The sequence below is a fragment of the Myotis yumanensis genome, unplaced genomic scaffold (genome assembly GCF_028538775.1).
Source record: "Myotis yumanensis isolate MYYU_CA2020_CCGP unplaced genomic scaffold, mMyoYum1.0.hap1 SCAF_2, whole genome shotgun sequence".
Taxonomy (NCBI): domain Eukaryota; kingdom Metazoa; phylum Chordata; class Mammalia; order Chiroptera; family Vespertilionidae; genus Myotis; species Myotis yumanensis.
In genome coordinates this window covers 158381107-158405929 of record NW_027223753.1, presented here as the reverse complement: position 1 = coordinate 158405929, position 24823 = coordinate 158381107, and the positions used below count along the sequence as shown (strand labels likewise).

At 39.9% G+C, this 24823-nt stretch overlaps 1 protein-coding gene across 7 annotated transcripts in view; it reads right to left on the bottom strand.

The window, feature by feature from the left end:
• STXBP5L (syntaxin binding protein 5L) overlaps positions 1-24823 on the bottom strand; it is a 221634-nt gene that overhangs the window by 129726 nt on the left and 67085 nt on the right. For all 7 annotated transcript variants that reach the window (XM_070406280.1, XM_070406286.1, XM_070406282.1 and 4 more), the window contains exons 8-11: positions 19397-19480; positions 16079-16202; positions 11550-11628; positions 1049-1203 (exon numbers count right to left, since the gene is read on the bottom strand). In XM_070406280.1, coding sequence (XP_070262381.1) covers positions 1049-1203; positions 11550-11628; positions 16079-16202; positions 19397-19480 — 442 coding nt within the window. The remainder of the gene's footprint in view (positions 1-1048; positions 1204-11549; positions 11629-16078; positions 16203-19396; positions 19481-24823) is intronic.

Here is a 24823-nt window from a genome sequence, read left to right as displayed (position 1 = left end):
GTATTTGTTAACAACACAGGCAATTTATCTGTCCCCAGCAATTCTAAAAATAAAGTGCCACTTTGATTGTCATCTCTTATCTACTTAACCCATCTTTAAAACATGAAACTAAAGAATGAAACAAACTAATATGTATAATAAAACTCACAATTTATCTTCTTAGTTTATAAAGTACATTCACTTTAGCCTTCCAATAATCATTCGGAATCAATATCATTATTCTCTTTCTACAAGTGATAAATGAAACTCAAACATAAAGTGACTACTTATCCAAGGTCACATAGCTAGAAAATGGCAGCGGTAAATCATAAACCCAAATATTCTGCAAGTCTAAGTCTCCAAGTCCAGTGCTCTTTCCCCTATATCTATATGTGGGAATGTATATATACACTATGTTTTAATCATTAGATTCCATTATATAATTTACATATAGTTTAGATTAATTTTTATGTTTACAAGAAGTCTTTAAATTTGGGCTGATAAAAATATATCAGCACCTCTCCTCCTGAAGGTCCTTCAGACAATTATTCTCAAAATTGAAATAAATCACTAACCACACATCAGCAATCCCAGAGTAATCAGAGGTGCTGCAGTTGCATCTGAAGCAAAGCCAGATGTGAAACAGATGCAGCACCACCAGAGTTACAGATCACTGATATTAGGTAAGTGCTTTAACTTTGATTGGCTTTGGAATGGGATGGGTGGAGCTGGTCTAGGAGAGGCTACTAGGAGACCTCAATTTCCCCAAGTGATTTCACCCTGGACCCCTATAGGACCCTCCCAGCTCAGCTTCCACCATCCTTATCAAAGTTTAAAGCACTTACCTGATATTGAACCTGAAACTCCAGCACTGCTGCACTACATCTGTTTTACTTCCAGTTCGTCAAGTAGGTACAGTTGCAGAACCTGCTCCAGCCCCTGTAGCTCACAGTGTTGTACCACAGTAGATGCCAGCTGTCAAAACTAAAAATATTTAAGCTTAATTTTGTTAGGAACTTATTTCAAAAAATGATTTTTCAACACAAATACTTTCATTTTAGTTACTTACCATTCGGATAGGGTGTTTCACATAAAGTTAGAAATTCAACAATAGGATGATCCATTTCAAGTACTGTAATTGCTTTTCCATGCATGATGGTTAAACTCGGTCTTCTGCAAGCTTTGTCATAGGACAGTCCACCAGAAAATATTATAAATGGTTCGCTGTATAGGAAAAAAAATTAATAAGACTGAGAAGTCCTTTTAGATGACACAATGTCACAGGATTGAGCCAATAAACTGGGTGGAGAGCTTATATAACATAATTACACAGGAGAACAAAAATCTTTTCCTATGCCCTAAGTGGTTTGGCTCAGTGGATAGAGAGTCGGCCTGCGGACTGAAGGGTCCCAGGTTCGATTCCAGTCAAGGGCATGTACCTCGGTTGCGGGCACATCCCCGGTGGGGGGTGTGCAGGAGGCAGCTGATCGATGTTTCTCTCTCATCGATGTTTCTAACTCTCTATCCCTCTCCATTCCTCTCTGTAAAAAATCAATAAAATATATTTTAAAAAAAAAACTTTTCCTGTCCCAAAATATCTCACCCAACAATTTACTATTTTTCCATTTCCCTTTTACTGAATATACATTCTCACCATTAAAATTATTAATGAATCAGTCTTAAGATGTTGAGGGTGGGGAAAGGGAAAGACAGTGAGGTAGAAGGGAGGTGAAGGGGTCACTGACTCAAAAAGACATTCTCACATATAGTATTAGTTGGTTCCCAAACTTTAAATCACTAAATATAGGCTATGTTAGTTTTTTTCATATTAACCAGTTAGTATGTTGGGTCCCAAATCTCAAAAAGAAAAAGGAAGCAAGTTTTAATATGACATAAAATGTGACAGTGGCAAACCCAAAATGGTAGGAGATAACATGAAAATTCTATGCAATGGACTTTCTGTGGGAAAAGGTTATGATAAATAGATGGAGAAAACTAATGTGTAAGGGAAAAATAATTCATCAAACGAAATGTGATCTTATTCTCAATTTTACTTAGTGCCAGCCAGTTCTATTTAGCTTATAAAATTAACATCAATTAATTTTTTAATTCTCTGTTAGTTGCAAGATACAATTAGATAGAGTAGGAATGAGATGACTATAAGATAGCATAGCTATTAGAAAGTTATTAAATAGCTTCATAATTTTTCACTTGTCTCTAGTTAATACCTATATCTCTAATATCCTATCTAATAATAGAGAAACATGGTAATTAACCATAACTTCACTACCCTTCCCATTGGCTAATCAGGGAGATATGCAAATTAACTGCCAACCAAGATGGCGGCCAGCAGCCAGGCAGCTGAAGCGAACAGGAGGCTTGCTTGCTCCAGTGATGGAGGAAGCCAAGGTTCCCTGCCTGCCGCTGCCCAGCTCTGAGCTGCTCTCTAAGAAACAATGTTGCAAATATAGAAGCTAAACAAAACCCAGAAACCTGCTTTCAGTCAGCCGGGATCTCAGAGCTGGAGTCGCAACAAAGTTTCAAATACAGAAGGTAAACAAAGCCCAGAAACCTGCTTTCAGCAGCCGAGGTCTCAGAGCTGGAGCCGAGCCTCAGAGCTAAAGCCGGCTCTCAGCTCCAGTGACAGCCATAGAAGGTAAATAAATGCCAGAATTTAAAAAAAGAGAAAAAAGGAGAGGTTGGGAGCTTCAGTCACCCGCCAGCCTGAAAACAGCCCTCAGCCCCTCACCCAGACTGGCCAGGCACCCCAGTGGGGACCCCCTACCCTGAAGGGGGTGTGACCAGCTGCAAACAGCCATCATCCCTTCACCCAGGCTGGCCAGGCACCCAAGCGGGACCCCCACCCTGATCCGGGACACCCTTCAGGGCAAACCAGCCGGCCCCCACCTGTGCACCAGGCCTCTATCCTATATATTAAAAGGGTAATATGCTTCCCAGCACCGGGATCAGCAGAGCCATGAGGCCTCCCGGCCTGGGATCAGCGGAGCCACGAGGCCTCCTGGCCCCTGGAGCAGTGTGACAGTGGGCAGCGCCCAAACCCCCTGATCGCCCTGTGTCTCTGTGTGGGACAGGGGGTGGGGCCACAACCTCCCTATCTGCCCTGCTCTGTTCATGGCAGGGGAAGGCGCCCCAACCCCCTGATCGGCCCTGCTCTGTGTGTGACAGGGTGCGGCCCCCCAATCCCCCATATGGGCCCTGCTCTGTGTGTGACGGGGTGGAGCTGCAACCTCCCCATCGGCCCTGCCCTGAGTGTGACAGGGAGGAGTGCCCCAACCCCCTGATTGGCCCTGCTCCGTGGGTGACGGGGGCGGCGCCCCAACCCCCCAATCGGCCCTACCCTGAGCATGACTGAGGGTGGCATTGCAACCTCCTGATCCGTCCTGCTCTGTGCATAAAAGGGGGCAGCACCCCAACTCCCCAATCGGCCCTGCTCCGAGCCAAACCAGGTGCTGCGGGGCAGGCACCTAGGGATTGGGCCTGCCCTCTGCCACCCGGGAGCAGGCCTAAGCCAGCAGGTTGTTATCTCCCAAGGGGTCCCAGACTGTGAGAGGGCACAAGTGGGGCTGAGGGATACCCCCCACCAGTGCACAAATTTTTGTGCACCGGGCCTCTAGTCTATACTAATAAAAGGGTAATATGCTAATTAGCCTGGGAGACCTTCCAGGAGACCTTCCAGACATTCTTCTGGACAAAGCCATGGTGGCGGGGCCGAGGTAGAGGCGGTTAGAGGCCAAGAGGGGAGGGCAGTTGTGGGTGATCAGGTTGGTGGGGGGCGGGGCCGTTGGGGGTAAGCAGACCAGCAGGGGGGCCAGTTGGAGGCAAGCAGACCATCAGTGGGGGTCAGTTGGAGGTGATCAGAACAGCGGGGGGGGGGGCAGTTTGGAGTGAACAGGCCAGCAGGGGGGCTGTTGGGGGTAATCAGGCTGGTCGGGGGGCAGTTGGGGGTGAGCAGGCAGGCAGGCAGAGTGGTTAGGGGCAATCAGGCAGGCAGGCAGGCAGGTGAGCGGTTAGGAGCCAGCAGTCCCGGATTGTGAGAGGGATGTCCGACTGCCAGTTTAGGCCCGATCCCTGTAAACCGGCAGTAGGACATCCTTCAAGGGGTCCCAGATTGGAGAGGGTCCAGGCCGGGCTGAGGAACACCCCCTCCCCCATGCACGAATTTCATGCACCGGGCCACTAGTATGTATATAAAAGAAATAAGTGATGATATAAAGTGTTTTCAATAAGTAAATATCAAACAGAAAATACTCTTGTAAATATTTTTTAAAAAAAGAGCTAAATACTTTTAGTGTACCAAATTCTTTGAGAATACATGCTTCTCTAAATAATTCACTTCCATCCATCCGATAAACTGAAAAATCTACTTATTTCTAGAAATCACTTTATAAAACTTCCCTTTCTCTTCTGTTTTGTACTGTACATAGTATCAAAGATTACCAATAGGACATTTGCTAATTTTATGCTGGCTACATACAACAACAACAAGAACAACAACAAAACCTTTATAAAGTTGCCATCAAAACCTATATATAAAATACCTGTACTAATTTTTATTTATAATTCTGTCAATATTTTGACAAAATTATTTGAGTTGTAAGCTATACAAGCAATAATGCTCTAATTTATTTTCCTTGAATCCTGCATCAATTGACTTGAGTTAGTCTTTCCCCAGTAATTTGACATAGTAAGTTACTCACCTAATAATAGTGCTATTAAGAAACATTTCTGTTCTTTCTATAAATTACACATATATTATTAAGAAGATTTCTCCAGATTTAAAAATCATTTCTAATGAAATGACTATGGGTTTCTGTATCTTTGTTTGTTGATTGCTTTATTTCACATCAGGGATCATGACTTGGAGAACATAGTACCTTTTCATACATATTGACCTTAATATCTGTTCCATTAATAAAGGCCATAACTATCTAATTATTTCCATGTAAAAGTGAATTTACTCTCATCTCCTAGTACTAATATAAACATAGATCAGAAGCAATTTACTCTCCCTCTTTTTTGTAAGCACATTGCAAAATATGTCCTTTCTTCTAAAAAAAAATTGTATTTATTTACTTTTCCATCACCATTTTTGCTCCCTATACCCTCCTCAACCTCAACCACCTCCCCTGTCCTTTTTAATATTGAAAGAGAGCAAATCATTTTTGCTGTCATTATGACTCTGCATCAGAAAATATTGGGTATAAACTTAATTATACATGTACTTCTTTGTAAACTACTGGATGATTGAATAAAAAGTTATTTACTCAGGAAAATGCTCAGGGAACCACTCATAGATAATTGCATTAGAAATTTAATTATTGCAGTAAATCCTCATAAGTATTACCCTCATTTTATAAATGAGGTTAAATAACTAAGCAGAAAAACCCAAAAGAAAACTGAGGTCTGTCAGACTTCTAAACCTGTTCTTCTAAACAGTGGTCTGTAGTGCCTGTAGTAATAAATAGCCACAATTTACTGAATGATTACCATGCACATCCTATATAATAAAGAGGTAATATGCAAATTGACCATCACATCCTCACAAGATGGCTGCCTACGACCAGGCCTGCAGGGGCATTACTGAGGGACGACCAAATGACTGAACAAGCAGGCTGCATGGGGTGACCAGGCCAGCAGGGAGAGGGCAGTTGGGGGCAACCTGGCTGGCAGTGGGGTTAGGGGCGACCAGGCTGGCAGGGGGTGCAGTTAGGGGTGATCAGGCCAGCATGCAGAGGCAGTGAGGGGCAATCAGGCTAGCAGGTGTAGGGGCAGTTAGGGGCGACCAGGCAGGCAGGCAGGCAGGTGAATGATTAGGAGCCAACAATCCAGGATTGTGAGAGGGATGTCTGCCGGGCCTGAACTGGCAGTTGGACATCCCCCGAGGGGTCCTGGATTGGAGAGGGTGCAGGCTGGGCTAAGGGGACACCCCCTGTGCACAAATTTCATGCAACGGGCCTCTAGTCTTATATAATAAAAGCCTAATATGCAAATCGACCAAACGGCAGAACAACCGGTCGCTATGACGTGCACTGACCACCAGGGGGCAGCCACTCAATGCAGGAGCTGCCCCCAGCCCGCAGGCCCCAGGCCAGGCAAGGCAGGTGCCAGCGGGCCCCGCCCCCAGACCACCCCGCCAGTCACCCTGCAGAGGGAGGCGACCAGCAGGGGAGTGGGGGAGTGGGGCCGGCGAGCGGGTGGCGTCAGGCTGGCCAAGGCAGGTGCCAGCAGGGACCCCTGACTGCCCCACCAGTGACCCCACAGATCGGCCCTGATCACCAGCCAGGTCTAGGGAGCCTACCCATGCACTAATTTCATGTACTGGGCCTTTAGTTGGTAAAATGTTGGCATATACTGTGCTGTGTGTACATATAAAGTAAAATTTATGTAATCCTCAAAACCTTATAATTCTCAGTCCTGATGAGGAAAGTATTATCAGCCCCATTTTGTAGATGAGGAGTCTGGGATTAATGCAGATTAAATAACTTCTTAGCTTAAAGCAGCTAGTGCGTGGAAGTACAAAGATTCAAATCCAGACTCCAAAGTCCATGTTTTTCATTTCTAGTCTAATGTTTCTCAAACTGTAGAATACAACTTAATAGGTGTTTGGCAAAAAATAAAAATGTTCTTAATAACTTGACACTTGCAAACCATATCTGCCCTTTGAAGTTTTAAAATTCATGACATATGTTAAAGATCTGAGAAATCATAGAGAAAAGAATCCAATTTACTTTTATATAACCCAGAATTTCTCAGATTTCTCTAATTTATTTGATTATAGATTCCTTTCTTCCATGAATACAATCAGTGATTAAAAGGAACACAATTTGGTAAATGCTGTACCATACTAGTAAATATCTTCTTCATTACTAATACAAATGCATCCTGGGTTATTATACAGGAAATTAAAATCCATATAATTTACAGTGTTTTTATACATAAGGAAAACATTAATAAAACTAAAAATTATCAATGCACACAACTTGGATAAATTTCAAAGGCATTATGTTGGTGAAAGCAGGTAGGCTCCCCTGGCCAGTATGGCTCAGTTGGTTGGAGCATCATCCCATACACTGAAAGGTCTTGGGGTTGATTCTGATCAGGGCATATATCCAGGTTTTTGGGTTCAATCCCTGGTCATGACACATATGGAAAGCAACCAATTGATGTTTCACTCTCACATCAATGTTTCTCTCTACCTTCCTCTCATTCTAAGATCAATTTAAAAAAGCTAGACACAAAAGGTTACGTAATATATAATTGCATTTATATGACATCTCGAAAAGCTAAAACCACAGAGATGGAGAACAGATCCATGGTTGCCAGAAGTTAGAAGTTGGGGAAAGGATGTGACTATATAAGGGATAGCATGAGAGTTTGGGGAGTGGGAAATGCTATGTATTCTTATTGTGATGGTGATTTTGAGAATTTATACATGTGTTAAAATCCATAGACCTACACCAAAAGAAAAAAAGTCTATTTAACTGTATAATTTGTAAAGCAGATGAACTATAATAAAGAAAAAAGCATTAACATGTTGCTTCAATGAAGGCAACAGGATTAACAATAAGTAACATGATATAATACTTATTCAATTTTAACATTCGTTAAGTATTTATGATGTTCCAGGTACTGCATGAAGAACTTGACAGGTATTTTTTAATTTAATCTTTATAATACCCCAACGAGAAAACTACTATTATTATTCCTACTTAACAGATGGGTATACTGAGGCCTGGAGAACTTAACTACACATGAAGTCTATCAATAGGTGGCCATAAAAGGAAGGGATTAAAACAGTAGCAGAAAGTAATTTTTATTTAACCACAGAGAACTTGATAATAGTAGCAGTACAGAGATCAATATTCCTATTTTTGAAGGGTATAAAATTATTATGCCTAGAGGCCATCATGGCTGGAGTGCCAGTAGGGAACTTGGTGATTGGGGACCAACAATTTCTGAGCAGAATGATTGTTCATCCCTAGAAATGTAAAGCAAGTCTGTGAATGGCTGGTCTCAGATTCAAGCAAGCAGAAAATGTACTCCTTACATCTGCTGTCTATTCAGTCCTTTAAAAGGCCCTATTGCTGCAGCATAAGTAGTAGAGCTCTTCTTAAAGTTCCTGCTCTTGTCACAGCCATTCCAATTTTTTATTTCACAAAGTTTCTACTTTATACCTGAACTAGAGGCCTGATGCACAAAATTTGTGCATGGGGGGGAGGGGTCCCCCAGCCCTGCCTGCACCCTCTCGCAATCCGGGAGCCCTCGGAGGATGTCCAACTGACGGCATAGGCCCGCTCCAAAAAGACATCCTTAGCACTACCATGGAGGTGGGAGAGGCTCCTCCCACCGCCACTGCGCTCACCAGCCATGAGCCCGCCAGCCATGAGCCCAGCTTCTGGCTGAGAGGTTCTCCCCCTGTGGGAGCACACTGACCATAACGGGGCAGCTTCTGCATTGAGCGTCTGCCCCTGGTGGTCAGTGCGCTTCATGGCGACCAGTCATTCTGCCATTCGGTCAATTTGTATATTAGTCTTTTATTATTTAGGATGGGAGTGGAAATATAGCTATTTATTTCCATATCCAATGTCCACACTATCGCCCATTTTTCTATTTCAATACATCTCAGTACTCTTTTTTTAAAAAAATATATTTTATTGATTTTTTGCAGAGAGGAATGAGGAATAGAGAGTTAGAAACATTGATGAGAGAGAAACATCGATCAGCTGCCTCCTGCACACCCCCCACCGGGGATGTGCCCGCAACCAAGGTACATGCCCTTGACTGGAATCGAACCTGGAACCCTTCAGTCCACAGGCCAACGCCCTATCCACTGAGCCAAACTGGTTAGGGCACATCTCAGTACTCTTAATATCAGTGCTCTTCTGCTTTTTAGTCTCCTTTTCTAATATAGTAACAATGTACTTAACTATACAGTACATAGGATAATTAATAATACATATGTAATTATTTTACATTAGAAGTCTGAAGAACTGCTTTTACACAAAGTTGGATCACCATTACTAGAACAAATCATTAATTTAGGAGCAGTTGAGTCGTTTAAAAATGGGATGTCTATAATGATGACAGTAATAATTTGTTTTTAAGAAATCCACTATGTGCCATTTATAAAACTTATGACATTACAAACTTCATGCATAATTTCATTAATTTTCATAAACATCACAAGTGAATAAATCAAAGTTAATTATAACTTTCAAGGTCATATAGATATCTTACTCTATAAGCCAATGATCTTAATCATTACTTTACACTACCTTGATTTGAATTCTTGATCTCCATCTTCACCCTTTTCCTCCCTTTGCCTGTCATCAAATCATGCCTTTTTAGTACCATCTTAGGCATTTCAAAAGGAAAGCCAAGAAGAAATTCACTGATTTCTCTCTTCACTATTCTCCCCACTCCCTCTTGGCAGGTTTAGGTAATCTTTTGCTATGCTCTCATAGCATATTCCTCTAAAAGTACCTCACATGTTATAGGGAAAGCACAAGTTTATGGCCTTACTTCTGCTACTAGACCAGGGGTGGGCAAACTTTTTGACTCGAGGGCCACAATGGGTTCTTAAACTGGACCGGAGGGCCGGAACAAAAGCATGGATGGAGTGTTTGTGTGAACTAATATAAATTCAAAGTAAACATCATTACATAAAAGGGTACAGTCTTTTTTTTTTTTTTTTAGTTTTATTCATTTCAAACAGGCCGGATCCGGCCCACGGGCCGTAGTTTGCCCACGGCTGTACTAGACCATAACAGGTTCAAAATCAGCAAGTATTCTCTTTCATTTTAGTACACCAAACAAATTGCACAAATATACACATACTAGAGGCCCAGTGCATGACATTCGTGCATTCGGGGGTGGGGGGGCCCTTCAGTCTGGCCTGCACCCTTTTGCAGTCCAGGAGCCCTTGGGGGATGTCCGACTGACAGCTTAGGCCCACTCCTCATGAGCCATCAGCCCAGCTTCTGGCTGAGCGGTGCTCCCCCTATGGGAGTGCACTGACCACCAGGGGGCAGTTCCTGCACTGAGAGTCTGCCCCCTGGTGGTCAGTGTGTGTCATAGTGACTGGTCATTCTGCCATTCAGTCTATTTGCATATTACCCTTTTATTATATATGATGTTTTATAGAAGCTTTATATATATAAATAAACTATATATACATAAGCTAACTGGTTAAAATTACCACAATTTTATACTATTAAGTCTTTATAATAGTAGGTATAAACAAACATTAAAAGTACCTATGATGCCAAGAAAACATTCTAGTGTGAGCATATAAGTAATATAAGATAGGATTATCCAATTTAGAGTAAAAATAAAATTAAAGTTTAAGCAAGATTTGGAATTATGGTAATTCTGGATGAATATATTGCCACTAAAAATTATTGCAAGTAAAAAGAACATTGTTGAGGTATAGGATATGGCTGCTATATATATACAAGATAGAATTTTAAGCATTCTTTAATTTTCTATATATTAAAATTTAATACTATTTTATGCCAATGTACATTACTGTTTATCTTTTAAACAAACGATAATCTTTCCAATTTCAAAGTATAAAAACCTAAAGTACAGAGGCTTGGTTATGTATTTAATTATTTCATGTGCAATACCAATAGGTAAATAGCTCTTCTTAATAATGCTAAACGACTGCTACTTGTAATGTACATAGCCAAAGGCCCTACATTGTTAAAATTGATGTATATAATACTTAACTGACTATTCATAAAAATTTTAAGCAAGTTGTTCTTTGTAATCTATATATATAAAAGGCTAATATGCTAAGTGTCCCTCCCTCCATCCGACTGGTCACTATGATGTGCATTGACCACTAGGGAACAGACACTCAATGCAGAAGCTGCTGAGCTGCAGTGACTTGGCAGCCATGGTTCTCAGGTGATGCACCCGAAACCAGAGAGGAGGGAGCCTGATTCCTCGTGGGCCACTCAATTCCACCTTCGGTCATGCATTATGTTGTTGCTAGGACACTGTTGGCCCCGAATCTGGTTTACTGCACACTTGCATTTGCATTCCACACCCTGTACGACAGCAACTTTGAAGAGTGCCCTCTCACACTTCAGGACCCCTTGGGGGATGTTGGAGAGCCTGTTTCGGCTTGATCCCCACAGGACAGGCTGAGGGACCCCACCTGCCTGAGGGACCCCGCTCACTCCATAGACCCCTTTTGAGCCACAGCGCCACTCCAGATGGGGCCGCTGGGAAGAGACCACGGGAGGTTGGCTCCAGGGCATGTCTGGCCCGTCTTGCCCAGTCCCACCTCGCTGGCCACCTTCTAATTAATTTCCTTTCAATGTGCACGAATCCATGCACCAGATCACTAGTATTCATAATAATGATCATCACATATATGCTTATTAAACAGTAAGAAATCTGTTATTGTTAATGTAAAGGATTCAGCCAGGTAATATAATTATGTAAAACTTTAAGCAATACATCAACATTAAAAGTTATCTACCTTTCTTGTCTCTGTTTATTGCATATTTTCCAATAATCCCCAAAGTAAAAGTGCATACCTGTTTCTACAGGTCTTGTATTCTACTTTAAGTATTGGTTTACAAGATTCAGATTTTCTTCCTTCTCTTTGACTTTTTCCTAAAGAAAGAAAAAGAATTTTATTAAATCTGATTTAAATTCTACTAGTCCATGAGAATTAAAAAGTTTGACTAAAGAAATATAAAGAAAATAATAATGTAATATGAATTTTTCCTAATAGGATAAACACATGTCTATGTAGCCTAACATTTTTGTTGAATTTGTAAACAATTTATTGAATCCTAATACTTGACTGCTATATAGTTAATAAAGTTATATGTAAACTTATCAAATTTATATTGTTTTACATTCTACATGTATAAGTATAGTCTTATGTAAAATTACTTTAATTATTTAAGTTCCTTTTTTTTAAATCCTCAATTGAGGATATACTTTTATTGATTTTAGAGAGAAAGGAAGGTAGAAAGAGAGAGAGAGGAAACATTGATTTGAAAGTAAAACACTGATTGGTCACATACTACACATGCCCTGACCTGAGATCAAATCTGCAACCCAGGTATGTGCCCTAACTGGGAATTGAACCTGTGACCTTTTGGTGTATCAGACAATGCTCCAACCAGCCAGAGCTAATTATTTAAGTTTCAAGATAAAAAAATCAATCTTTAAATTGAAAGCACACTTACATATTTATGCACAAAATGAAATGTGTTATTATGAAGATCCATACTCAACGTTTTATCTATAACACAAGCAAACCCCATTCGTTTGCAGAAAAACATGCTATTCAAAGCTTACAGACTATCAATATCACTGCATTTTCATTAAATTCATTTAAAGGAAAGTTCATTAGATGATAAACACAGATAGTATGTTTCATGATTTTAAAAAGTAAATTTAATGATGTATTCTATTTGCATACAACAAAAATAGTGGTTTCTTGTAAAGGAAAGATTATGTTGTTTAGATTTTATAAGATTTTGAATAAAGAATCAGAAAGTATGAAATGGAAACAAAGCTACTTCTGCATTTATTTTTTAAAATATATTTTTATTGATTTCAGAGAGGGAAGGAGAGGGAGAGAGAGAGAGAGAAAGAGCTAGAAACAATAATGATGACAGAGAATCATTGATTGTCTACCTCCTGCATGCTCCCTACTGGGGATCGAGCCCACAACCCGGGCATGTGCCCTTAACCAGAATTGAACTCAGGACCCTTCAGTTCACAGGCCGACGCTCTATCCACTGAGCCAAACTAGGTAGGGCTACTTCTGCATTTAGCTACTTATCGTTCAATTTATGTTTTTGTTTATATTCTCTCTCATTTTAATAAAATTGACATTTTTAGATGATTTATACATTTTTTATTTTAAGTACCCTTATTTATTCTTGTATTGCCACAGTTGTTTATAGACACAGATACCTATTATAAGTAGGTGTTTACATGCATATATGTTCATTTTCAGGATAGCTTTAGAATGGCACAGCCAAATCCAAATAGGATGTCAAGATAGTTATATTTAATATGTTTAAAGGGTAGGGTATTAGCATAAAACACACCATATCTGCTCCATGGCATTTTTTTCTAAAATTGCTTTTTCTTTTACCCTATGTCAATAAGGAGGCAACTAATAATAAAATATTGGTCATAATCATTCTCATTAAAAAAAAGATGTAAAAGTATCTATTATAGATAAAAAGTAATTGCTGACATAATAAGTAAATTGTGATGCCTTACAAAGAGACAACTCTGGCTCAAGACTCACACTGAACAGTGGTCTTGGGATTGAGGAACATCTGGTTGGGGTTACTGGTTTGGGTAATGAGTGGGATAAGAGAACTGAAGGAAGCAAGAGCCAGGAAAGAAACCCATCCTTTACACAGTGATGTCTTTTTTAGCCAGTGCTTCTCTAATAATCACCAAGCTGTTAATTAACCACAACAGTATATTTACAGTTGTTTATACATCTGGAAGCAATTACTAGTTTTCAACCAATACACATCAGTATTATACACCAATTTTAATAGAAAAGATATCCAATTAATTAATGTTTTACTTCAATTTCCAACTCCAAAATTATTTTTTGGGTGAAGGATTTCTGCTTTAATTATATTTGTTGCCTGTCAGTAATTGAAGTAGCTTAAATGTAGTATTGTATAAAACATTATAATAAAAAATTGCGTTTATTGATACTCCTTATGCTCAGAGTACTGTACTATTTGTCAGGGTACAAAGAAATAACTGACCATCTAGAACAGGGGTGGGCAAACTTTTTGACTCGAGGGCCACAATGGGTTCTTAAACTGGACCGGAGGGCCGGAACAAAAGCATGGATGGAGTGTTTGTGTGAACTAATATAAATTCAAAGTAAACATCATTACATAAAAGGGTACGGTCTTTTTTTTTTTTTTAGTTTTATTCATTTCAAACGGGCCGGATCCAGCCGGCGGGCCGTAGTTTGCCCACGGCTAATCTAGAAGCTTAAAATGTACTAAATTAAACAAAACAAATATAAAAATGACAAAGGAGGTACCATAGGCAAATCATGTGTCTAACTCACAGGTAAAAAGGAGAATTATAATAGAAATTAGAAAATACTTCAAACTGAATATTAACAAAAATTACATATTATTAATGAAATTACATATAAAATTTATAGGATACAGCTGAAGTAGTACTTAAGAGAAAATTTTTTATTTTAGAAGATAAAAATAGCTGAACCAGAAAAAAACAAACTGAATCCAAAGAATATAGATAGATATGACAATGGAGGCCTCTATTGTTGAAATCACTGACACTGGCTTCACTATGTCATAGTGAGGCAGCAGGAATTTAATTTGATGGATATGTTATGAGAGATGCAGATGCTGATGTTTTCAACAACTTTGAACAGACTTCATTTTTTTCAAAAACAGAATTATAGAAAAACCCAAACTGATAAAATAAATATAGATATGGTAAAATATATGAAAGTATCAGTTACCCAGGCAAGCCAAAAAGAACTTGTATCAAAGTTGACTAGTGAGAATATAAGTAAATAGAAAATGTATGAATAAGCCATATTACACATTTGCAAATAAAAGTTAAAATTGGGGGTTGGGGGGAGAGTTGATGGGGAGGAGAACCCACCACAGAAACAAATAATTAAACCTGAGTAGATGTACAGCAAATAGGTATCCAAAGTTTCCATAACAGCAATTATTTTTATTTTTAATTTTTATTGATTTCAAAGAGGAAATGAGAGGGAAAAAGAGATAGACACATCAATGATGAGAGAGAATTATTGATCGGCTGCATCCTGCACACCTCCTACGGGGATCGAGCTCGCAGCCCGGGCATGTGCCCTTGACCGAAATTGAACCTGGGACCCTTTAGTCCACAGGCTGACCCTCTATCCACTGAGCCAAACCAGCCCAGCACAGCAATCTTTAAATAAAGCATCTCATGTAAGTGTCTAAATTTAAAGTAATCTCTAAGTAAAGCACTTCAGATTAAATGTATTAATCATCTGCAGATGGAACATGCAGCTGTGGTACAAAACATGGCAGACTAACAGAAGATGAAATAATTCCATCTTGTGATTTATAAGTCACCCATTATTTTTAAAAAACACTGTTTTCTAAATGTTACACTTTATAAATGCTCAGAAACTATAAAATAGAATGTGTTTGATTAAATGGTAGGTTTTGACCTCTCTAAGAAACAACCAACACTTTGAGATAAACATAGAATTCTGATTACCAATATTCTTGAAAATAATATGGTCATCTGAATCAAAGATAGGTGGACATGCCCAACATACATGCTAAATACTCTTTTCAATGAGGAAGATAAAATAAATACAACCTATAATAATACCACAGTCCTCATAATTTAGTGGAACCAAATGGCAGAAATGTAAATAAATGCAATAACTAGAAAACAACAGGTAACAAGGCAGTATAGGAATTAGGTCTGAAAGTCAGATCTAGTACAGAGGCAGAGATGCCTCAAACTGATTGTCAAACTGTAGCGGGAAGGCCAGGGAGGGTTGCGGGGCAGGAGGGAGGTGGGTAAGAGATCAATCGAAGGACTTGTATGCATGCATATAAGCATAACCAATGGATATAAGACACTGGGGGGTAGGGGAGGCCAGGGGATTGTCAAGGGCGGGGGGGGGGGGGGGGGGGGGGAGGACACATATGTAATACCCTTTGTAATACTTTAAGCAATAAAAAAAAAAAAAAAAGTCAGATCTAGGTAATGCCATTCTCCTTAACACTTAAAAACTGGCCAAATATCCTTTATTATCTCCTCTGTTTCAGATATATCAACCATCCATTATCCAATTTTTGGTTGGAAAGGTCTATATAAATATCACTTACTAAGTAGGAAAGTGGATAGACAGGAAGTTTGGGGCATAATGTGGGGGGTCTGAATGAGGTATATAATAGGTATTTAGAATCAGAAGCTATGTCCTATTGCTTCTTTCTACCAAACACATTGATACCACCTCTTTAAATCAAAGCACTATAATTCTATAGTTTATTCCTTTTGAAAGCATGATTCTTACCATGTGGAATTGTGATCTGGAAAGGACGGCTTGGGTTTTTCAGGTTCCATAAAGTCAAGCTACCATCTGAATGGCTGCACATGAACTGTCTGCCCTCATGATGCCAATCAATTGAATGAATAGCCTAATGGAATAACAATTAAAAACAAGTAGAGTGAAAGTTGATGTTATATCATTCTATATTTCAAAGAAAAATTATTGACATAAAATTATTATAGCAATAACACTTAAGAAACTTACATAATTTTTCTGACCCACATTATACTATCTTTGATTCATCCCTTTGTGGGCTTATAAAAGGGTACAAAAACTCATCTCCTGAGATAAATACAAATTAAGTAAATTTTCTAACATCATTAGATCCCATAACGTGTTATAAATTCTGCATCCTCCCTGTATCCTATAATGTTTCTTTGAAAAATTGTTTACATAGAAGTACAAGAAAGGTTATCTGAAGATGATTTCTGGTAAGATAGTGGGCTAGTTCCACTTAAAGTAGATAATTTAAAAAACAATTTACATAAGAGCCACCATATCTAATGATGAGCCAGACCAATGGGAAGTACTTTATGTACATTATTTCATTTAATCCTATAAAACAGGTATTATTTTTTCCAATTTACACATGGGAAAATAGGCCTAGAGAGATTGAGGTACTTGCTCAGGTCACACAACTCAAAGTTCAGGTCTATCTAACTAAAAAACCCATATTTAATCATTGTAGTACCATATTTCCTCCAACATAAAAAATTTAAATTGATTTGAAGCAAGAAGAATTAATTTTTTATATTTACAGATTCACTCTGTAGTTGTGGAAGAAAACTAAAAAATGTTACTCCATTTTCCCAAATTTATTCCCAGTGGTAGCATAAAGTAGGTGCTCTAGTAGACATAAAAGCTGAACAGATATATGCAACAGGATCCTTTCCTTAAGGCAGCGGTTCTCAACCTGTGGGTCGCGACCCCTTTGGGGGTCAAATGACCCTTTCACAGGGGTCGTCTAAGACCATTGTAAAACACATATATAATTACATATTGTTTTTGTGATTAATCACTATGCTTTAATTATGTTCAATTTGTAACAATGAAATTGGGGGTCACCACAACATGAGGAACTGTATTAAAGGGTCCAGGCATTAGGAAGGTTGAAAACCACTGCCTTAAGGGGACTTAGAGAATAATGAGCTAGGAAAGACTGTAAATGAACTTCCAAACAATAAGTATTATTAGAGTTACAGATAACTGATGATAGAGTAATCATTAGACATATCATAAAGTAAACAGGATATAAGCTATACTTTAAAAGATAAGATTTGATTAAGTGGAAAAGATAATATGAAACTGTGGACTTATGTTTTTTTCTCACCCTGCTCTTCATTACTAGGCAGAGAAGGGAAATGTCACTTCTTGCCACCTCTACGTGTTAACTTGGATGATCCTCAGTTAAGTTCCCTCAGACTGCTTTTCTACATATGGTGGGGGCAGAGAAAGTGTCCTCAGGCCCATCCCTTCTTCCTATCCCAGTCAATTTCTACCTCCTAGAGAAGACATATCAAAATAATAGCTACAACACAAAACCAAAACAAGTAAGTACTATAAAAGAAGTATATGTATTGTACAGAAGAGCAGACATGTAAAAACAACTTGTTATTAGAAAGGAGAATGTCAAAGAGTGCATTATTGAAGAGGTGGCATTTGACCTGACTTAATGAATAAATATTTAATTTCTAATTATTTGTTTATACCCTACCCTTTTCTTAAAAAGGACTTTAAAGCTCTACTAAAATGCAACTAATTCAAAAAGAATTTTAAAATGTAGAAAACAGAAATGAGGTTCCACTATATGTCTTAAAATGATAATCTTGTTAGTAAAAACCACTGAAAAGGTAGGAAACCAAAGGAAATGATACATATATCATAAAATCAATATTTAAAATGATTTCTAGGTAGAAAGTGCTTAGAGTGCAGTAGTCCACTGACTTAAACATAGTTAGTCCTATTTAAACATTTCATTGTAAATACTTTTGCTTGCTTTTTAAGGTTAGAAACATTCCTTCGACACTGTTTAAGACCAGAAGAAAACTATCGATTCAGCATTTTCCTCTGGATTTCCTTTTTAGCTGCTCTACGCTAGTTCCAACTGGCTAAATTCCCAGACGGTATTTAGACTCTTATCTAGCTGCTTAGTCTTGAGAAAGGTAACAATCTCCATCCTTATCTTTACATTCTGTGTATTTAACAAAAGGAAAATCCTTCTTTCGTTATGATTTAAGATGCCCCGAGATTTTATCATAAAGAGTATATTTGTATAACATCACTTGCCGTAGTATTTTTCACCACGCATGCCCACATTACCTGTAAATCTTTGGCTATCTTTAAGTATCAAAACTTAAAAAAACTGTTAAGAGGGGATTGGAGGGAGCACAGAAAGGAAGGGTTATAAAAGAAATGTTTTTAAAAATTATTTTTATATTTATATCCGTGTTATCTTACATTCTTCTGAACTCTTTCCCTATAAGCATGGGTGATATCAGACAGCAATTGTTGACCTGTATATTCCTCCTATCTCTCCCTAGTCTACCATTTTAAAATTTTAATTGAAAGCACAGATGTTAACCTTTATTTTCACAGCTAAAAGAGGCAATTCCCCTTTCTTCTCATCTTTGCCTCCAGCTTCACTGTCTTCACATTAGCCTTTCCTGATGATGGAAATAATTAATGGCCTAGAATCAATCTCTGAACATATGAAGTAACAGGTCAGAGACTATTCTTTTATAAATAGGAGTTAATTGCTTTCTCTAAATGAAACCCTAATCAGCCCCAACTACGTACAATAAAACTTCAAGATCTTACTGACTCTTATTATTAGGCATTACTATGTACAAAATCTCTATTCTAAGGCAGCAGTACTAGAAGATAAGACCATTCAACAACTTAAATTTGATGATACATAAAAATAATTTTCTGTGTGAATAGTGTCTTTAGAGACCTTAAGGATAATGAGTTAAGACATAAGCAAACAGCCTAAAGAAAGGAAAAAACTTTAGATGAAGGTGGCTATACAGTATAGGTAATAGGCACCAAAGTATGTAAGATGCCATAAAGGGCCCAAAAAATGGGCAGTCAAGGCAGAATTCCCACTCAGAAAAACAACCCAGAATTGGAACTTGTGCAAATGCCAACAGGAAGTATGAGGCACTGAATCAGAATCAGTCAGTGTCCCAATGATAAGAATACTGGTAACATAGAAAACTTAAAAGCAAAAAACAGACACAAAGTCATAACACTGTTTCAAATATTTCAGAAGACATCACTTACCTCATCATAATAAAGTCTCAGTTCTGCTCTTTTAGATTTCAAGTCCCAGAATACCACAGTACCGTTTTCATAACCTATTAGCAGCTGGGAAACATTAGAACAATCATTTTGTAATGCTAACATTAATTTTAACTTGTTCCAAATAAAATTTAATGTTAATACATTAAAATTAAATCATACTATATAATACAACTTTATTTAGAATACCAATTTTTCTAGATCCTGAATATAGACTTCCTATGTTTTAAGAAACTGGCAAATATGCTATTTCAATATAAACATTTACCAATTAAATCTGCCTCATTCCAAAGAGAAATTGAGAAAATATGTAAAAATATATGACACAACAAAAAAAAATAGATAAGGAAATTGAAGCAAAAGAAAAAAAGGGATAGAAAAAATAAAGATGAAATAAAGGATGAAATGAAGTAAGTTTAATAAATTATGTATAATGCCATTTGATCCTATACACTTGAAAATGTGGCCATAAATTTGGCATCTAGTTTCTCTTTATCAAGTTCTTTTTTCTTTGATTTATAACAGCATTTTAAACTCAAATTCATGAACACTTAGAGGTTCACAAAGAAATTCTAGAGATTCAGATCATTAAAAGTGGTTAATAGTTGTTTATAAACCAATAAATAAGACAATTAAAATACATGTTCTTCATCCTATATAATAAAAGAGAAACATGCAAATTAACCATCCCTCTGCTACACTCAAGCCACGCCCACCAGCCACGCCCACCAGCCAACCAGGAGCGAGTATGCAAATTAACCCAACTAAGATGGCGGCAGCCACGGAGCTGGAGCAAGCAGGAGGCTTGGGTTTCCCCTGGCAATGGAGGAAGCCAAGCTTCCCACCTACCCTGGCCGGCCCTTGGCTCCGCTCAAGACTACAAAGTTTCAATTATAGAAGATAAATAAATCTCAGGAAAAAGAAAAAGAAAAAAAGGAGAGGCTGGGAGCTTGGGTCGTAGGGGCACGTGGCCAGCCTGAAAATGACCCTCAGCCCCTCACCCAGGCTGGCCAGGCACCCCAGGAGGGACCCCCACCCTTAAGGAGGTGTGGCCAGCCTGAAAACAGCCCTCAGCCTCTCACCCAGGCTGGCCAGGCACCCCAGTGGGATCCCCACCCTGATCCGTGAAACCCTTCAGGGCAAACCAGCCAGCCCCCATCTGCACCAGGCCTCTATCCTATATAATAAAAGGGTAATATGCAAATTGACCCAAATAGCAGAACAACTGAGAATGACTGGTCACTATGACACACACTGACCACCAGGGGGCAGACATTCAATGCAGGAGCTACCCCCTGGTGGTCAGTGTGCTCCTACAGGGGGAGCTCTACTCAACCAGAAGCCAGGCTGCCGGCTGCAAGCACAGTGGTGGTGGCGGGAGCCTCTCCCGCCTCCTCAGCAGTGCTAAGGATGTCCGACTGCATCTTAAGCTTGCTCCCTGCTGGCAAGTGACATCCCCCAAGGACTCCCGAGCTGCCAGAGGGATGTCTGACTGCCAGCTTAGGCCCGATCTCCCCGGGGAGCGGGCTTAAGCCAGCAGGTGGACACCCCTCCAAGGGGTCCCAGACTGCGAGAGGGCACAGGCCAGGCTGAGGGAGCCCCCCCCCCCCCACCAGGCCTCTAGTTTTAAAATAAAAGAATCTCAGAACAGATCATTATAAGATCATATTCAAGTTTCAACTAGTGCTAGCCATGCTGATTTTTGCTATGATTCTGAGTGCTTATGTTTCATTAAATTTATCCTTGGTTGAAAAAACAGGAAGGATAAAAATAGGCCAGTATTGAAATAATAATATTGCCCATGGATTTGCCTTAGGATGACTTTCTAGAAATCTATTAATAATATTTCTCTGATGAGAATTGTTATACAGTATGATGTTTCAATATTAAAAAAAACACACACAAAAAACCTAGTGGTAAAATGGAAAATATAGTGCTGGTTATAAGCTACTCCAACATAGCATCCTGAGACTTAATCACTTACACAAAAAATAACAAACCAGCTAGTAGTTTTAACAGGAAATAAACAAAATTTCATATATCAGGTCAGGAAAGCAATGTATGCTTATTTTTGAAGCTATAACATTCTTATTTTGTTTTTAAACCATAAACAATAAATTTTAAAATTAATTTGACAAAACAATTGAGCTTCTTTACAAACTAAAGGGCATGACTTGCTAAATTTAAAGTGTAAATTTAAAGAATATTTCCTAAAATAAAATTTACATAAAGTCATGCATATTGTACTAAGATGTGTTTCAACTTCAAATAAATTCTTTTTACATACCATAGAAAATGATGGACAATAAAACCAATTCCTATGTAGTATATGAGAAAAATTCCTACAGAGTATATGGAAATGAGATCTGTACATCTAAAGAGTTTGAAAAATCTGACTTAAGTGAAAAAATCCTATATATTAAAATCCTAATATGCTAAGTGTCCGGTTGACCGGTAGGCCGTCCAACCAATCAAAACGTAATATGCTGGCCAACCTTCCGTGTCCCTCCTCAGCCCCAATCGTGCACCGGTGGGGTCCCTTGGCCTAGCCTATGCCCTCTCGAAATCCAGGACCCCTCAGGAGATGTCAGAGAGCTGGTTTCGGCCTGACGGCAGAACAACCAGTCACTATGGAGCACACTGATCACCCGGGCAGATGCTCAACGCAGGGACTGCCTCCTGGTGGTCAGTGTGCTCCCACAGGGGTAGTGCCGCTCAGCCAGAAGCTGAGCTCATGGCTAGCAAGCGTAGTGGCGGTGGCAGGAGCCTCTCCCACCTCCGCAGCAACGCTAAAGATGTTCGACTGCCTGACTGTGAGAGGGCGCAGGCCAGGCTGAGGGACACCTCCCCCCCCAAATGCACGAATTTTGTGCATTAGGCCTCTAGTGAATAATATAACCTTTCATGATCTGAGCCCAAAGATTTAATAAAATAGTATTCTAAAATGCTAATACATTTTTTTGAAGTAAACATCTGAAAAATGGAGGCTGTAAAACATTATTAGCAATAGCTTCAGTAAAAATTACAAAATATGCCGAAACCGGTTTGGCTCAGTGGATAGAGCGTCGGCCTGCGGACTGAAGGGTCCCAGGTTCGATTCCAGTCAAGGGCATGTACCTGGGTTGCAGGCACATCCCCAGTAGGAGATGTGCAGGAGGCAGCTGATCGATGTTTCTCTCTCATCGATGTTTCTGGCTCTCTATCTTTCTCCCTTTCTCTCTGTAAAAAATCAATAAAATATATTTTTAAAAAAAAATTACAAAATATAAAATATTGAACCTCAAAATGTCATAAATTATTAAGATAATTATACACTATTATAATACAGGAAATGTAAAAAAACAGTAGAATCATTTAGAGAACTAAGATAGAGAAAGGCAGCCCCTGACATCCAGGAGATATCAGACAAGGTCATTCTGTGACCATGATGGATCAAGACAAAAACAAGATCATGCTAAAACATGCGTGACCACACCAAAACATAAAACTATAGAGTATTACATATATTTATATATGTAAATAAATAAATAAATAAATACACACACACACACACACACACACACACACACTCTAGTGGCCCAGTGCATGAAATTCGTGCATGGGGGGAAGGGGTGTTCCCTCAGCCCAGCCTGCACCGTCTCCAATCGGGGACCCCTTGGGGGATGTCCGACTGCTGGTTTAAACCGGCGGTCAGACATACCTCTCACAATCTGGGACTGCTGGCTTCTAACTGCTCACCTACCTGCCTGCCTGATCACCCCTAACTGCCTCTGCCTGCCTGCCTGATTGCCCCTAACCCCTCTGCCTGCCTGCCTGATCGCCCCTAACCCCTCTGCCTGCCTGCCTGATCGCCCCTAACCTCTCTGCCTGCCTGCCTGATCACCCCAACTGCCTCCCCTGCCAGCCTGGTCTCACCCCCAGCTGCCCTCCCCTGCCGGCCTGATCTTGCCCCCAATTTGTGCACAAGGGGGGGAAATTCCCTCAGCCCAGCCTGCACCCTCTCCAATCAGGAACCCCTTGGGGGATGTCTGACTGCCGGTCGGACATCCCTCTCCCAATCTAGGACCACAGGCTCCTAACCGCTCACCTGCCTGCCTGCCTGATCGCCCCTAACTGCCTCTGCCTCGGCCCCCACCACCATGGCTTTGTCCGGAAGGAAGTCAGTCGGATGTCTGGAAGATGGCAGGTCGACCCGGTCTAATTAGCATATTACTCTTTTATTAGTATAGATTATATAGGATAGGATTGCTTAAATGGGGAAGAAAAGCCTTTTTCATCAGGAGGAGATGCTCTTGGCAGACAAAAAAAAACATAATCCCTATATCTGGACTGATAGCCAGCCATATGCATCACACTGCCAAACTGGTCACTAAAAACTGGAACCACTTTCTTACACCTTACACCAAATAGCTGTTGCCCTTAAAACCCCTCCTCAGCCCCCATCTTTGGTTCTGCCTTCATAGTTCACCAGATTAGGTTCTGATTGGTTGGTTTCTATGCCAGTCAGTGTCAAAAGCTCCACCTCCTAGGCAGCCATTGACTCCTCACACTTCACCCAGATTTGGTTCTGATTGGTCAGTTTTTATGCCAGACAGCGTCTCCAGGCCTATCTCTGGGCCTGATCAAAGAGGCAGGGCTGATCAGCAGCCCCCCTGGAGGCCCCGAGAGAAACAGAGGTGCAGCTGCTGGCAAAGCCCAGAGAGAAAGAGAGAGGCAACAGCTGATCAACACCTGCCACAGAGGCTGCAGATCAGACCCTGCCTCTCTCTCTTCAGGCCTCTCTCTGGGCCTGATCCTCAGCCCCCTCAGTGTTCAGTCCAGCCTTGGTCATTGTGGCTAGCTCTCTCTATATATAGATAATTTAAAAATATACCTCCCATAATAGAATGTAAGTACTATAAAGGCACAGAAGTAGGGTGACTTCTTCACTACTATATCATCAGAACCTGGAACACTATTCGAGGAAAATAGATTATCTGATAAATGTATGTTAAATTAATTATTATTTTTAAAAATATATTTTATTGATTTTTTTACAGAGAGGAAGGGAGAGGGATAGTTAGAAACATTGATGAGAGAGAAACATCGATCAGCTGCCTCCTGCACGCCCCCTACTGGTGCCCACAACCCAGGTACATGCCCTTGACCGGAATCGAACCCCCATCAGTCCGCAGGCCGACGCTCTATCCACTGAGCCAAACCGGTCAGGGCATGTTAAATTAATTATTAAACACCAGCCCTGACCAGTGTGACTCAAGTGGGTACAGAATCAGTCCACTCACTGAAGGATCATGGGTTCAATTCTTGGTCAAGGGCACAACCTGAGTTGCAGGTTGGATCACTGGCCCCAGTCCAGGTGAATGCGAGAGACAACTAATTGACGTGTCTCTCACACATCGATGTTTCTCT